The sequence below is a fragment of the Leptonychotes weddellii genome, chromosome 10 (assembly GCF_054177405.1).
Source record: "Leptonychotes weddellii isolate Sample4059 chromosome 10, ASM5417740v2, whole genome shotgun sequence".
Taxonomy (NCBI): domain Eukaryota; kingdom Metazoa; phylum Chordata; class Mammalia; order Carnivora; family Phocidae; genus Leptonychotes; species Leptonychotes weddellii.
Window position 1 is genome coordinate 9,178,084 of NC_138378.1, and position 17,128 is coordinate 9,195,211.

At 50.2% G+C, this 17,128-nt stretch overlaps 1 protein-coding gene across 2 annotated transcripts in view; it reads left to right on the forward strand.

The window, feature by feature from the left end:
• Positions 1 to 3,466: 3,466 nt before the first annotated feature.
• Positions 3,467 to 17,128, forward strand: part of ATP9A (ATPase phospholipid transporting 9A) — a 130,758-nt gene continuing 117,096 nt past the window's right edge. For both annotated transcript variants that reach the window (XR_014149045.1, XM_081832576.1), the window contains exon 1: positions 3,467 to 3,605. Coding sequence is in view for 1 of the 2 variants with exons in the window: in XM_081832576.1 (XP_081688702.1) it covers positions 3,538 to 3,605 (68 nt within the window). In the remaining variant the exon portion in view is untranslated. The remainder of the gene's footprint in view (positions 3,606 to 17,128) is intronic.

Sequence of the window (17,128 nt, forward strand, 5' to 3'; positions counted from 1 at the left end):
TTTTTTTTAAAGATTTTATTTATTTATCTGAGACAGAGAGAATGAGAGAGACAGAGAGCACATGAGAGGGGGGAAGGTCAGAGGGAGAAGCAGGCTCCCTGCCGAGCAGGGAGCCCGATGTGGGACTCGATCCAGGGACTCCAGGATCATGACCTGAGCCGAAGGCAGTCGCTTAACCAACTGAGCCACCCAGGCGCCCTGTTAAAGACCTTTCTGTTGCAGATATCGGTACCAGGAGCTTCTTATACTCAGGGCCTGCTGGGTGGAGAGGGCTCTCAAGGGTCCCTGAACGAGACTGCAAGCAGAACCCCGAGGTGACCATTCCCAGAACTACGGGGAGAAGGCAAGGCCGGGCCAGGAGGAGAGAAGTGGTGTCCTCCTGAGTGGGACCCCCAGTTACCCACCCAGCCAATCACTGCCCTGTCCTAGCCCAGCTCTTCTCCTGGCCCCTAGCACACTACGCTCAAAGGCCCCATGGGCCTCTCTCCCGCCTCATGCATCTAGATCTCTCTCAAGATGAGATAAAATCTTTTAAGTGCCTCTCTTCCTGAGGGATTGCCTTGCTCGAAGTCTTTTGAGAAGTGTCTTCTCCAATGCTTATAAAATTGTACTGGAAAAAAAAAATTTAGAAAATATAAAAACAATAAAAATATCCCTCTTTTCACATGAAAATGTTATTACCTCTGGAGAGTAAGAGGGGGCTCCTTGGTCTTTTAAAAAATTATTCATTTAGGGGCACCTGACTGGTTCAGTTGGAAGAGCATATGACTCTTGACCTCAGGGTCGTGAGTTTGAGCCTCACGTTAGGTGTAGAGATCACTTTAAAAAAAAACTTTAAAAAGATAAATTAAAAAATAAATGATTATTTATGTAAAAACATTGTAAAAGTGATACATGTTTACTAAAGAAAAAATAAAAAAGAGTAGATTAAAAATAAGGAAAATTCTAAGATCCACGTGGATGGACCACCCTCATGCAAGATGTTAACAACAAGGGGACTGCTGAGTTTGGGGTGCGGGTGAGGTGGAGTAGATTTGGGGTGGGTGTATGGAGCTCTTGCTACTATCTGATCAAGTCTTCTGTAAATCCCAAACTACCCAAAAAAATAGTCTATAAACTATATTTTAAATATCTACCTATAATCTTTTTGTCCAGAGACGACCAATGGATAAATACTATGGTGGTGGTTCTTTAGGGAAAAATAAGAATATTCCTAGTAGTCGGGGGAGGAGGAATTGTAGGAGCTTCCGTTCCACGAGTATTACCATGTGCATGCATTGAGCTAAGGGCTTCCCAGTTCCCATGACTGCACTGAACTCTTACAACTCTGTAATAACGAGCGTTACAGAGTGCTTCCTCTGCGTAGCCATTCTTCCAATTGTTTTACATTTACCATGAACTCATTTAAATCTTCCAACAATCCTTTTTTTTAAGATTTTATTTATTTATTTGACACAGAGAAAGAGAGGGAGAGAGGAAGCACAAACGGGGAGTGGCAGGCAGGGGAGAAGCAGACTTCCCGCGCTGAGCAGGGAGCCCAATGGGGGACTCGATCCCAGGACCCTGGGATCATGACCTGAGCCAAAGGCAGCCGCTTAACCAACTGAGCCACCCAGGTGCCCCAACCTTCCAACAGTCCCGTGAGGCTGGCACTATCCCCACTTTACAGATGAGGACACTGAGGTCTGGCCGTTTGTAAGTTGTCTCGGAAAGTGATATGGGATCTCTGATGACAGAGCCACTGTTCTTATTCAAGCTTTTAGAAGAAGAGAGCACAGTCTGATGATGGTGGCCACAGATGGGTTCCACAAGGGCCGAAGGGAGCTTGGAGCAAAGGGTCACAATCTCTGGTCTTTTCTGTCGGCCTGTGTGGGAATGGAGTGGAGAAAAAGTGTCTGGGGTTTGCAGCTGATGTGAGGTGGGTGGGGCTTAAGGGGGACTTCCAAGGGAGCAGGTGGGAGAGGGTGGGACCTACTTTGATGCCCTAATCAGGGCATCCAGGTGTCTCCATTTCCTCTACTCAACAAGCATTTACTGAGTGTTGACTGTGTGCCACCCCATGTGTTCAGCACCGTGGCAGACAGGAGAGAAAGCAGAAAGCAAAGCAGACCGGCTCTGTTAGCCAAACAATGCTATTTTCCCTTCCCAGGTGCAATGCAGCAATTCTAATTGTATGCTTCTTTTCTTGGGGGACTTCATTGTGACAGGACATAAGTCACACTTTTCCGTTTGGGATCGGCTTTCCTTCATGAAGGGTCTCAGGCTCAGATACCTGGTGGCTCACAGCAAACATATTAAAAGGCACCCATACTCCACGTGAAATATATTAGGTGTCTACTTAAAACTTTGCTTTAGTTACAGGAGGTTAGTTTATAGGGTTTTACACTTTAAGACTCTTCAATTACATATAGATTTTTAATTTCACCCCTCCTGACTTTTCCTTCTGTCACCACCACTCATTTCCTTCCTGTTCTCAAAGCTTTAACAGGCCCTTGAAAGTTAATGGATCCTAGACACTGTGTGGGAGTGTGTGAGCAAGTAAGTGTGGATGTGGGTCTGGGTGGAGGAGTCAGGTGTGTGTGTGAGATTCTCAGCATGCTTGAATGTGTGTGAGTGACTGAGAGGGCAACTGTAAGCCCCAGAGGTGGCTGAGGGAGAGAATGAGTGTGTGCGCGTGTGTGTGACTGTGAATCCCAGGGATCCAGGTGGGAGAGTGAGGGTGGATGAGGGGGACTGAAAGTGGAGTGAGGTAGGGCGTATATCACTGTGCGATTGTGATTCTGGGGCACACGTGTGTGAGGCCTAAGATTCAGATGGGTAGATGAGGGGGACCAGTGGGGGGCGAGTGTGGTAGGGTGTCCAGGTGTGTCATCGGGGATGTCAGGGGGTGAGGTGGCAGGGTGTGTGTGCAGGTGTGCATGTGTGATTGCGGGTGGCAGGGTGCGCATGTGGTTGTGAATGGGGAGGACGATGGGGAACAAGCCGGTGAGAATGAGTGCGTGTCTGCAGGGCTCGAGTGTGAAAGTGCACGTTGGTGCCAGCGCGACCACGAGAGGAAATGCCCGCGGTGGGATAGGGGAGCGCAGCCGGGTGCGTGCGTGTGCCGGCGGTGAGCGGCGGCTGGCGGGGCGGCCGGCGGGCGCGCGCGCGCACGACGGGGCGTGGGCGGGGGGCGCGTGGCCGGGTGGGCGCGCGTGGGGGGCGCGCGGCGCGGGCGGGGGGCGGGGACACTGCGGCGGCGGCGGCGCGGACACAGCCGGCCGCCCCCCGTGGCAGGCGCGGCGCGGGGAGAGCGGGCGCAGCGCGGAGCTCGGGCCCATGGTGCGCCCGTGTCCGTCGGTCGGGCCGCGCGGGCGGCTCCGCGCGTGGCCCGGCGCTCGCGAGCTCGCCCCCTCGCTGCGGGCCCGGCCCGCCCGCTGCCGCCGCCTCCTCCCCCGGGGCGGTGCGGCGCCGGCGGGCGGCGGCGCGGAGGCCGGACCGGGCGGCGGCCCAGGCAGCGCGGGGGGCGCGGCGGCCAAGGCGGGCGGCGCGGGCGACATGACGGACAACATCCCGCTGCAGCCGGTGCGCCAGAAGAAGCGGATGGACAGCAGGCCCCGCGCCGGGTGAGCGGGGCCCGGGGCCGCCGGCCGCCTTTGTCCGCGCGGGCCGGGTCGGGCGCTGGGGCGGCCTGGCCGGGCCTGACAGGTTGGCCGCGCCGCACCCGGCGCCATGAGCGGCCGGCCGGCCGGCCGGGGAGGCGGGCGGGTCATCCCAGCTGCAGTTCCGGCCCGGGCCCCCCTGGGCGATCCCGTCCCTTGTGGGCCGGAGCGCGCGGCTGCCTTGCACTCCTGCCCACCTTCCTTCAGAAACCCCGAGAAGCCGGACCCGCCCCAGCGCTGTTTACTCGCGCGCGGAATTAGGACCAGCCATCGCTTTTATTGTTTCCTGATTACTCCTAGTCGTTGTGATTACGATCTGGCCCACATGAAACCGTGCTCTGCGCCTGGAACAGCCCTCGGGAGCCCGGATATGCTGAGCTTACTGGGGGGGTGGGGGGGAGGCTCGGCCTCCTTCGCACACCCGCCGCGGGGTCCCCTATCAGCGCCTCCGGGTCCCAGCCCCAGGACGCCGCCTTCCCTTCCCGGCCCTGGGTGGATCTGAAACCTGCAGCCGCAGGAGGCTGGGCGGGGCTCCTCCTGGTCGGCTGGAGAACCTCCCGCTCCCCACTATTTGAGGGCAGGAGCCCCCTGGCAGGGGTGGGGGTTGCCACCTGCTGTGCCTTTCCCGCATTGGCAGACCCCAGGGCAGCCTAGGCGTGGGTTTCCCCTGTCCTGGAGAGAGAGGACGGGTAGGTATTTTGCGCCCTGCCGTCCTCCCGTTCGGAGGATGGCAGTGACCTGTCGAGATTGTGAGGTACTGTGACATCGCCTGCGACAGAGTTACTTGGGGGTGAGGGTTGGTGGGGGCTGGTTAAAGTAAATGCACGTTCCCTGGCCCCCGCCTGGCTCGCCAATCAGAGTTCTTGGGGATAGGGGGTGGGACCTGGAAATGTGCTTTTTCCCAGGCTGCCCAGGTGAGGTTGACGTCCCCTGATGGCTGAGACCGGCAGCTGGGCGGGGCTGCGGCCTTGGACCCGCCCTTTCCCTTAACATCCTGCGCTCTCTGGCCATTTCCTTGTGGCAGCTGCTTAACGCGGCGTCAGTCGCTTGGTGCCGGCGGTGGGGAGGGTGAACCCTTAGGGTTGCTTGCTTCCATCAGGTGTCCGTGGAATTAAGGGGGAAAAAAAAGTGCTAGCTGCCATTTTGTGGGGTCTTTGTCCCCGTCTTTCTTGAATGTTCCGGAGGCCCCGGTTGATGTAAAACAGGAGAAACGAGCTCAGTGAGGTTAAGGACTGCAGGGGAGATGCTGCAAAATGGAGATTGAACTCAGTCAGGGTCTTCGGCCCAAAGACAGACAGCCCTGCATCCCTTCCTTCACTGTTCTCGCGTATTTTAATCCTGACTACTCAAGGCTAAACAATGATAATTGAGCTCTATGCCTGGAGAGTGTCTGCGTGTAATATACACCCTCGGTAAATATGAATTTGTGTGATCAGTGGACTGAAGTCCTCTAGTTACCAATTCGCGTTTAAAACAATTACACGAGACGCCTACTTTGTGCAGGGGCGGTGCCAGGTGACTGGAGTGCAAAGATTAATTAAACAAGCTTTGTCCGGGGGCGCCTGGTGGCTCAGTGGGTTGGGCGTCTGCCTTCCACTGGGGTCATGATCTCCGGGTCCTGGGATCAAGCCCCGCGAGGGGCTTCCTGCTCGGCAGGGAGTCTGCTTCTCTCTCTCTTTTCTCCCCTCTCCCTCTCTGCCCCTTCCCACCGTTCGTTCTCTTTCTCTCAAATAAATAAAATCTTTAAAAACAAAACAAAAACCCCCAAGCCCTGTGGAATCGCACACGCTTCCTGAGGCTGGTTGTGCATTACAATCACCCCGGGGACTTTAACAACTACCATCCCTGCCCCCGTGTTAAGCCTTTGAAATAATCTGGGATGGGACCTGGGTATCTATTTTATTTTTTTAAAGCTCCCCAGACGATTTTACTGTGCTGTGGTAGATGAGAACTCCTGATTCAGTGCATGAGAGAGAAATTCAGGTAATTATTTGAAAGTGATAATTACCATAGATAGGTATGTACTTTTAATACGGGGGCTCAGAGGGAGTGGTGCAGACAGTTAAAAAAAATTTGTTTGGTATTGGAATGGAGGAACACACCCTCTTTAGAATTTGCCACTTTGGAACTAATTTATTTCCTAAACAGTGACACTGATTGAGATTCAGATCCTGTATCAGGAGAGCCAGGCTTTTGTGTATATTTTCTTGTATTTAATTTGTATTTTTAGGAGTAGCCACATCAAGGTGGGAATCTGGGTGTTTGGAAACACTTTTGGAAGTGGAGTAATGGAGAAGCTCCCTGAAATATGATGGCGGGGGGAGTTAAAGGAAGAAGAAACTAATACAGATGTTCCTGTACTTTTTCTTCCCTTTTTTTTTTTTTAAGATTTTATTTATCTATCAGGGAGAGGGAGAGCGCACAGGCAGGGGAAGCGGCAGGCAGAGGGAGAAGCAGGCTCCCTGCGGAGCAAGCAGCCCAACGGGCAGATGTTCCTGGACTTTCGAAGGGGTTACATCCTGATAAACCTGTTGTAAGTTGAAAATAATTAAGTTGCAAGTGCATTTACTACACTTAACCTACTGAACATCATAGCTTAGCGTGGCCCACCTTAAACATGCTCAGAACACTTAAGTTAGCCTACTGTTGGGAAAAATAATGTAACACAAAGCCTATTTGATAATAAAGTGTTGAATATCTCATGTAATGTATTGAATACTGTACTAAAGTGAAAGACAGTGGTTGTATGGGTATGGGGTAGTTGTCCATGTATCTGTGAGTACGTGGCCAGCTAGGGCTCATTGCTGCCCAGCATCACGGCGGAGGATCACATCACCGGGAAAAGATTACAATTCGAAATACAGTTTATATCAAATGCATATTGATTTTGCACCATTGTAAGGTTGCAAAATCCGAAGTCGAACTGTCATAAGTCAGGGAGTGTCTGTCTGTGATTGGTAAGGCTCTCTGCTGAGTACTTGACATAAATAGCCCTGGTTTTTTGTTTGTTTTAGATTTTATTTATTTGAAAGAGAGAGGGTGCACAAGCAAGCACCAGGAGGGGTGGGGAAGGGCAGAGGGAGAGGGAGAAGCAGGCTCCGCCCTGAGCAGGGAGCCCAACAGGGGGCTGGATCCCCGGACCCCGGGATTATGACCTGAGCTGAAGGCAGACGCTTAACCAACTGAGCCAGCCAGGCGTCTCATGTTTTAATCCTTGTAATGACTGTGTGAGTTTTGGGAGTTAGTTTCCTCATTTTATAGACAAGGAAAGTTAAGATTCAGTGATGTTAAATCATTTGTTTGAGGTCACAGGGATAGCCAGTGTGAGGGGGTGGATTTGGACCCAGTCCACTCATTTCACCTAAATGGTTCTAAGCTATAGGATGGTTGGGGGTTTTATAGTTGAACCAAAAACGTAGGTGCCGTGAGTCCCAGGAGACAGAGGGTAATTAATGCTGGGGTCACTCAGCATATGTTGCCAGGACATGTAGTTTATTTGCTGAAGAAATCCTGTGGCTCCGATGCTCTTTTCTCTCTCAAGAAAGTTACCACATCCTGATGCTGGGAAACCTTTTGCAGTGGTTCAGTTAGGAAACACGGCTTGTGCATTGTGTTTCTGGAAACCATTCTCTGACTTCACGTGCTTTGTTGCTCGCTGAATGGAATTCCCTTCTTGGTGAGACACCAGGCGTTGGTTGCTAGGAGTGTGGGCTCCAGAGTTGAGGAGCTTGGTTCAAGCCCAGGCTCCATCACTGACTAGCCATTTGACTTTGGGAAAATTATTTTACCTCTCTGGGTCTCAGTTTTTCCATCTGTAAAGTGGGATGAACAAGAATTCTGGATACCTCAGAGGGTCGTTTTAGAGACTTAATCCATGTATAGTTCAGAACAGTAAGCACTCAGTACAACTTAGTATTTGCTGGGGCTAATGGTCATAAATAGGCCTTTGCATGAGGTTTGCTACTGGGGGCTCTCTGGAATGCTGTGTTGAGAGAAAGGGGCCTTTGATGATGGGACATTAAAAATATTACAGATTTCATGACTCTGTTCTGATAAAATCTGGGGAAATGATTAACTGCATTAAACTATTCCAACCAAGTGTGTCGAGGCCCTGGTGTGATATTGTAGGGCAAGGAGCTTGCGCTCTGGCTGAACTAAGTCTTTGCCTTTGGGTTTTGTGGCCAGATTGGATGAAGATGCTTTGATTTTTGATGTATTTGGATAGGGAGTTCTAGATATGAACTGGGTTTAGAAAGAGCTGATTAGGTTCATATTCTACTAAATTTTTTAAAACAACTTTATTGAGGCATAATTTACATAAAAAATACTTATGTAGTAAATGTACAGCTCACTGATTTTTATTTTAAAAGATTTTATTTATTAGAGTGTGAGCACGAACAGGGAGGGGCAGAGGGAGAGGGAGAAGCAGACTCCCCACTGAGCAGGGAGCCCAAAGCGGGGCTCGATCCCAGGACCCTGGGATCAAGGCAAATCTCATGACCTGAGCTGAAGGCAGATGCTTAACTGACTGACCCACCCAGGCGCACCACAATTCATTGATTTTTTTTTTTAAGATTTTTTATTTATTTATTTGAGAGAGCGAGAATGAGAGAGAGAGAGCACATGAGAGGGGGGAGGGTCAGAGGGAGAAGCAGACTCCCCGCTGAGCAGGGAGCCCGATGCGGGACTCGATCCCGGGACTCCAGGATCATGACCTGAGCCGAAGGCAGTCGCTTAACCAACTGAGCCACCCAGGCGCCCCGATTTTTTTTTTTTTAAGTAAAGTTATAGGGGTGTCTGGCTGGCTTAGTGGGAAGAGCATGAGACTTTTGATCTCTGGGTTGTGAGTTCCAGCCCCATGTTGGGTGTAGAGATTACTTAAAAATAAAGTTAAAAATAATTAAAGTTACAGAGTTTGTGTAGCCATCACCACAGTCTAGTTTTTAAACACTTCCATCACTCCACAAAGCTCCCTCATGCCCATTTGCACTTAGTTCCACTGATCTTTCTATTTCCATAGGTTTGCATTTTTTGGAAATTTCATGTAAATGAAATCATGCAATATGTTGTCTTTGTGTCTGGCTCCTTTCAGCACAGTGGTTTCAAAGTGCCTTTTTATTGCTTAATAGGATTCCATCATATGGGATGTATCACATTTTTTTTTTTTTTAACCAAGATGGACATTTGGATTATTTCTGGTTTTTGCCTACTATAGATAATACCGTGAAAAACATTCAAGTCTCTGTGTGGACACATGCATTCATTTCTTTTGTCTACCCTAGTTTTAGAGGTGCAGTTTGTCAGCGTTTCCTATATCCTCCGGGATGGGATGGTTCTGCCTCCTCTTTCACCATTAAATGTTGCAGTTGCTCAAGATTTGGTCCTGGACCTCCTTCCCCTTAGAAGTATGGGTTGAGTTCACCCATACCCATAGCTTCAGTGACCACCTTGCCAGAGAAGCAAGTCTTCTGTCCTCCTCCTGACTCCTGCCTTAACCTGCTCAAAGGCAACCTGCTCAAAAGCAAACTCCCACCACAAGCCTGGTCTTCCTTCCTTCCTCCGGTGTTCCCAGGCTCCAAGAGCAGGTGTCTCTCTTCAGTGGCACAATCTTGAAACCCAGGCATCATTCTGGATGCTGCCTCCGCCCTCGTCTTCCCTTGCTCGTCCTTTACCAACGCCTCCCACGTTCACCCTCCCTCCCCCCGCCAAATTGCTTGGAATCTGTGCACGTGTCTCTCAAGGCCACCATCACCATTGTCACTTACCTTCCTGCATCTCAGGTGTTGGCTGGCCAGTGAGGTCTCTACCCTGCGGCCAGAGCAGGTGTGGCCAAATGTTCTGATCATGAAGATGTTTTGCTCAAACCTTCTTGTGCCTTTCCATTTCTGCGAGGCCCTGTGCTGTCCACCATGGTGGTCATGAGCCTCATGTGGCTATTTACATTCAGAGTTAAAATAATTAGAGTTAAATAAAGTTAAAAATTGAGCGCCTCAGTGGCACCAGCCACATTTCAGTCCCCAGGACCCACCTGTGAGCAGTGCCTGCGTGTTGGATGGTGAAGGTAGCTGCATTTCCACCATCACAGAAAGTTCTGCTGGGGCCCCTGCCTCCTTCCATCATCATCTTCACACACTGTATAGTATAGCCTGACCCCCTTCTCCTGCAGCCACGCTGCGCTCAGTATCTCCTCCTGGGCTCCCTCTTGATACAGGACCTTTGCACATCCTGTTCTCTGCCTGGAACGTCCTTTCCCCTCTTCACCTAGTCAAAGCTCAGTCTTCCATTAAGCCTTACTGGGGTCTCATGTCCTCAGGGGAGCCCTCCCTGATGTTCCTGATTAGAGATCAGATCCCACTTGGAACCTCTCAGAGCGCCTGCTTCTTTTCTGTCTTGCACAGTTGGAGTGTGACATGTGCTCGTGTGATCATTCAGCTGGGAACCCCGGGGCCCCGGTTGGTGACCACTTAAGCACCGTCACACAGAGCCTGGCACAGAGTAGGTGCCCAGTAAATCCTTTTTGAGAGAAGGAATGCCTGAAGCTGATCTCCAGTTTATGATCTCCTGGGGATAGGGAGGGGGATAACTGTTTCTAGATGGTCCAGGCAGGAGTCTGTTGGACATTCTCAGATTGCTGCTTACTCATTCTTCTAATGTGACTCTGTGGCTCCGAGATCTTCACTGGTTGATGGCATCAAGTCTTAACCACATGATTTGAGTGTGGGGGTGGGGAACTTGGGGTGTGAGTACCAGAAGGCAGCCTGGGCCCCCTCTGCTTTTGTCTCTTTTCCTCCACTGAGGGACAGCAGCTTAGGTGGTGTCTGGGCTTGTGAGGCGAGTTAGTTTTCATCTTTAAGTACGAGACATGTATTCTAGTGAAGAGGTTTTTTTGGTGGATGATTTATGTGAAACACCTTATATGCTATTAATGCAAAAGTCAAGCATTTAAAGGAAAAGAATAAAAAACTATGAAATCTGGATTGCTGCAGAGGATACAGCATGTATGGTGTGGTGGGCAGAATGATGGCCCCCTGGACAAAACGGACTTTGCCAATGTGATGAAGTTAATGATTTCGAGATGGGGAGACTGTCCTGGATTAGCCAGGTGGGTCCAGTGTCATCACATGCGTCCTTGAAATTGAGGAGCGTGAATCTGAGAGACGTTGCAAGACGCTCCGCTGCTGGCTTGAAAATGAAGAAGGGAGCACGCAGGGGGCGTCTAGAAACAGGAAACATCAAGGAAGCAGCCTTCAGAGGGAACCCGGCCCTGCTGGCATCTTGGTTGGAGGCCCCTGAGACCTGCTATGGACTCCTGACCTCCAGAACTGTAAGATAAAGAATGTATGGTGATGGGTTACAGCAGCGAGCAGGGGCCAGTGCTAGCTGGGTGTATCCCCTAAGCCCAGGCTTCACATCCCAGGGAGGCTGCAGGGGTGTGTGTGTAGGGGGGTGGGGGTGGGCCGCCTACCTCCTGGGTATAGCAGAGGCATCTCAAGGCTCCTAGGCTCATGCTTACCTTTGGCTTGAGGGTGCAGAATTAATTAATTAATTTTAAAAGATTTTATTTATTTATTTGTCAGAGAAAGAGCACAAGCAGGGGGAGTGGCTGGCAGAGGGAGAGGGAGAAGCAGGTTCCCCGCTGAGCAGGGAGCCCAATGCGGGACCCCATCCCAAGGACTGTGGGATCGTGACCTGAGCCAAAGGCAGATGCCTAACTGAGTCACCCAGGCGTCCCAGAGGGTGCAGAATTTAAATTGACGTGTTGCATGACCCACTCCCTGACTGCTGAGGGGAGAGAAGCAATGTTTACTCGGGATCTGCAGTGTCTTGGCTCTGAACTAAGGTTTTCTTGCCCATGCTGCACGGTGCCCCTTTGAGGTTGGTATTTTTTATGCTTGTTTTACTGATAAGGAAACTGAGGCTCAGAAAGGTTAAGCAGTTAATCCTGGCCAAGCACGTATGGCAGAAACTAAGGAGAACTTGGGTGAGCCTGCCTCCCAGTTAGAACTTGGGAGCGTTTCTCAGAGCAGGTGTTTCTGCTCAGGTCAGCTCTGCTCCCTCAGTGTGCTTTTCCTCAGTTGGGTTCTTTTTCCCTCCAGGAACAATTAATGATTTTTTTTTTTCTTTTTTTTCACGTGGCTGCAGGATAGAGAATTTGGGAGTGGCAGCTCTTTCAGGCATGTCACATTTTCAAAACCACTGGGAGAACAAAGATAAGAATTTTGTAGGCTACAGTTTTAAATCCCCAGGCCAGACTGACTGCTGGCCTTATGGATTTGTGAGTTAAGAGTTTGGATTCCAGGGTCACACAGACTTAGGTGAATATACCAGTTTTGCCATTTTCCTGCTTGTATTACTCCGGGCCACTGTCTTCTCCCCTCTGTGCCTGAGCTTCCTCTTGTGCACCATGGGGACATGGGAAGGGTGCCTGGTTGGCCGGGCATCGTGCGTGCAGACGAGCGTTGGGAGCACTGGTGAGCATTAGAAATTGTTCTTCTCCCAGCCTGGAGGGTGGGACTCTTGCCCTGCATGACGTCATGTGCTCTTCTTTCTAGGTCTTTGGAGAGGGTCTAGTTGAGTATGAACTCTAGCTGGAAAATGCCTGCAGAGGACTTGATGCCACGAGAAGCCACCTCAGACCTCCCGTGACCGAGTCTAGTGACAGGGCTGTGGCAGGCTGGGTGCACCTTTGTAGCATTCCTCGGCACCGTGCCAGGACCTGGATCCGTCAGGACTGTGGAGTTCACTGTTGATGGGAAAGAAGAGAAATAATGCCAGTGCAGGGAGTTCTTCTCATATATAACTTTATTCTACTGAAAGGTCTGAAGCTGTCCTTTCTAATTTGTGGGGTTAAAATGCCCTTTTCTCTTTTGACATGACGGAGGTAGGATTAGACGTAGTTTGGTTGATTCTCGTTATTCACAGTGGTTATGTCCCAGAAGGTCCCTGCCAGCCCTGAATTAGCAAATACTGAACTGTTGTTCCTAGGGGAGATAGAGGGTTAGTATTCTGCAAGCCTCTGGTCATGTTTTACCTTGTTTTAAAGGTATATTTTGGTTTAAAGGCTCTGTATTTAATATATGTTGTTGATTCATTAACATTGGACTCATGACCAACAGCACTGCAACTCATAGGCTTCCTATTCTCAGGACACTGGACAGCATGTCAGCACTATGTTTTATTTTATTTATTTATTTTATATTTTATATTTTATTTATTTTATATTTATTTTATTTATGTTATATTTTATTTTTTTAAAGACTTTTTTTTTTAAATTTATTTGACAGAGAGAGACACAGACACTGCGAGAGAGGGAACACAAGCAGGGGGAGTGGGAGAGGGAGAAGCAGACTCCCCGCAGAGCAGGGAGCCCGATGCGGGGCTCTATCCCAGGACCCAGGGATCATGACCTGAACGACTGAGCCACCCAGGCGCCCCTGGGGGCTGTTTTAAATGGTGATGTCACTAACAACAAGCTCCAAAATGCAAAAAGCGTGGCCCTAAATAGACCGTGAAAAGGACACAGATGTACAGTATGGAGCTGGGACCAGAAGTGTTGCCTTGTCCCACCCCAGCTGGGGAAGCTGTGAGAGGTGATACAGATGTTTTGCCGCTCTGCACATGGCCATGAGTGACCACAGCAGTGCTGTGTTGATTTTGAGGTTATAAATTTTAGGTAGTCGGTGAATTTGCAAATGCAGAAACCACAAATAATGAGGATCGGATGTATATAGGGGGGTGTGTGTGTGTGTGTTCAGTGTCCTTCTTTTGACATGGTGGGGGTAGTACTAGGTAGACAGTGTATAGGGAGGGGTGTGTTTGGGGGCAGGATGGAGGAGGGGGTCGTGCTGATCGCTGACATCCATAGACCCCAGCCCTTCCCCTCTCCATGGGTGGAGTGGAGAGTTGTGTAAACAGCTCTTCGCCCCCTTGGACGAGAACAGTCGGGACAAGCCTTGGCAAGCAGCCCACTGGAAAGTGCCCTCAGTGTCCTCTGCCAGCCCGCTCAGCAGCACTTAGGCCATCCATTTCCTGTGACAGAGTCCCTGCCTGGAACCACGCTGGGTGTCCCCACAGGCAGTGACACCAGGGAGTGTGGAATTACAAACCCAGGCAGGGATGCTGAAGGGTAGAGGTGGATATGGGAACCATGCTTTCAGGGGCTTCCCGGAGGCAGGCCAGCGACTGGAGGCCCTGCGTGCCAGTCCCAAAGAAAGAGCATGGCATGGGGCGCCTGGGTGGCTCAGTCTTTAAGCGTCTGCCTTCGGCTCGGGTCACGGTCCTGGGGTCCTGGGATCGAGCCCCGCATCGGGCTCCCTGCTCCGTGGGAAGCCTGCTTCTCCCTCTCCCACTCTCCCTGCTTGTGTTCCTGCTCTCACTATCTCTCTCTGTCAAATAAATAAAATCTTAAAAAAAAAAAAAAAAAAGAAAGAGCATGGCCGTTTGACCTTGACCTAAGGCACCCATGCAACAAGTTGGAAGAGGCAAGCCCCGACCAATCCATCTCTGGACTTTTGGCTGTTACTTCTTAGAATAGAACTTTCTTTTCGCATCGTTCCGAAATGCAAATGATGAAAGTCATGAATTAGCTCTGGTGGTATTTTTGTGGCCACTTTTGGGAATGGATGTGGAGTGCCTCCAGCTTTACTTATTGCAGTGAGTGGACTTTGGTTTAATTTCCAAAGAAAAAGACTACTTGTAATGTTCTTTTTTTTTTTTTAAAGATTTTATTTATTTGAGAAAGAGAGAGAGAGAGAGAGAGCATGATGGGGGGAGCGTCAGAGGGAGAAGCAGATTCCCTGCTGAGCAGGGAGCCCGATGTGGGACTCGATCCTGGGACTAGAGGATCGTGACCCGAGCCGAAGGCAGTGGCCCAACCAACTGAGCCACCCAGGCGCCCCACTGCTTGTAATGTTCTTAACGATGACTTTTACCTAAAGAGCTAGAACAGTGCTGAATTCTTTTTTTTTTTTTTTGTTAAAGATTTTATTTATTTGTCAGAGAGAGAGCGAGAGCACAAGCAGGGGGAGTGGCAGGCAGAGGGAGAAGCAGGCTCCCTCTGGGATCATGACCTGAGCCAATGGCAGACGCTTAACCAACTGAGCCACCCAGGTGTCCCCCCCCTTTTTTTTTTTTTTAACATTTATTTATTTATTTTAGAGAGACTGACAGTATGAGCAGGGGGCGGGCAGAGGGAAAGGGAGAGAGGATCTCAAGCAGACTCCGTGCTGAGCATGGAGCCTGATGCGGGGCTTGATCCCAGGAACCTGAGATCCTGACCTGAGCCGAAACCAAGAGTTGGAGGCTCAACTGACTGCACCGCCTAGGTGCCCAGAACAGTGCTGAATTCTTAAGCTGGTCTGTTTTCTTTCCTTTGTGTGACTTGGAAAGATTGATGGAGAACCATCGTCAAAGATCACTTTGGGTGGCTCGTGGCCAGACATTGAAAGGTTAGCAATTATTTTTATGGTTCTTTCTGTTTGTGCCAAGTGATACTTGCTTTCTTTTTGTAGTAGTGATAGAGAGTTTCCTTTTAGAATATACTTAACATGAAAAAAAGAGAATTGACTTAGAGAATAGTATGAATTCAGTCAAAGATCATGAGGTTTGCAGATGTGCCCCCAGACATGTCTGATATTTAGGGAGCGGCCGCCTGTGCTAAAATGTTGCTTTTAGTTTAAAAATATTATAATATTGCTATAAGGGGAAGGAAGTGGGATAATCTGATTTTGCTAATAGAGTAAAACATTTTTTTGTTTTGCCAAGTCATCCATGAAAAACATTTTTTTTTTGAAAAGCATGATTTTTAAACAATGGTTACTTTAGCAGGTCGATTGGGGATCTTAATGTTGCTTTTATTATTGTATAAATAGTCTGGGGGGATTATGGGAGAGGCAGTTGGAAGGGGCCCCAGGGAGAGAGAGGCTTCCTGTGGGAAATGAAGGGCGGCCGGATGCTCTTGTCATCACAGAGCTCTGTGGCATTTGCCAAATGCCAGGAGGAGGAGCCTGTTGGCCAGCCTCCCCAAGGAAGAAACAGGGTGGAGCATGGACAGTGCCCCCCCCCCCCAATAGAATGGGGCCTGGCAGGATCTCCCACCCTCTGCCAGGCCATCTGCTGTGACACAGGGTGAGGTCAGACCTGGCCAGGTTAGACCTCAGCAGTTCTCAGCCTCGGCACTATTGACCTTGGGGGTGTGACAGTTGCCTGTTGTGGGGGCTGCCCTGTCCATTGTAGGATGTGTGACAGCAGCCCTGGCCCCTGCCCGCTGGATGCCAACGGTACCCTCCACCGAGTTATGACAACCAAAGATGTCTCTAGACATTGCCAAGTGTCCCCCAGTGCCAGGGGCTGGGGAGTGGGGGTGGGAGGGCGCAAAATCGCACCTGTTAGGAGCCCCTGGACGAATGGAATGAATACTCACTATGCGTGGCCGTGTCCCTTAGTGTCCTGTGAAGGTTGCCCCTTTCTCTCTCCCTCCTTCCCTCCCTCCCTCCCTCCCTCCCTCTCTCTCTCTCTCTCTCTCTCTCTTTCTCTTTTAGAGAAAAACCTGTTAGGCAAGAAGTTCATGTTTGGACTGTTGCTCATCACTGTGAGTTCAGCTTTCTGATTTAGTGGCCACGGAAGCCTTGAGTGGTCGGAGGAGAGCATCTGGGAAGTGTTAGGGGCTGAGGTATATCCCTTCACAGATTCTTTGTTGAAGCCTTGAGCTCCGGGCCCTCTCACTGTGACTCTTGTATTTGGAGATAGAGCCTTTAAAGAAGCCGTGATTAAGTTAATGTGAGGCCATTAGGGTGGGCCCTGTTCCAGTCTGAGTGGTGTCCTTATGAGAAGCCAGGGGTGGGAGGAAAGACCACAAGAGGACCCAGGAGCAGGGCAGCCCTCTGCAAGCCAGGCGGAGAGGCCCAGAAGAAACCCACTCTACCCACACCTTGATCTTGGACTTCTAGCCTCCAGAACAGGGAGAAAATAAAGTTCTACTTAAGCCATCCAGCCTGTGGTGCTTTATTATGGCAACCCTAACAAACTCATACAGGGAGTATCTTATTTATGCCCATTTTGGCAGGTGTGGTATCTGTTGATGTTATTAATAAACCTTCATTCTAAATTGATGATGAGTTCCTTAGCAGTTTTCTTTAGGTAGTCCTGTCTCCAGAGCTCTCTCTGAGCATGTTGCAAAGTCATGGGGACTGGAGCTGACCCTCCCCTTCCCCCGCCCTGCCACCCCCGCCCCCCACCCTGCCACCCCCCCCAACCTGAAACATGTACCACGTGCTCTGCCAGGTGGAGGGGTTGGAGGCACTGGCCCCCGCCACTTCCTTTTGCTTAAAGAGCTCACGGTAGTCACATACCTAGGTTGTGCTTTGTATGGTTTGCTGTTAGTTCTAGTCACTTGGATTGTGCTAGAGGAATTTTTTTTTTAAAGGTTTTATTTATTCATTTGAGATAGAGCGTGAGCAGGGAGAGAGGCAGAGAGAGGGAGAAGCAGG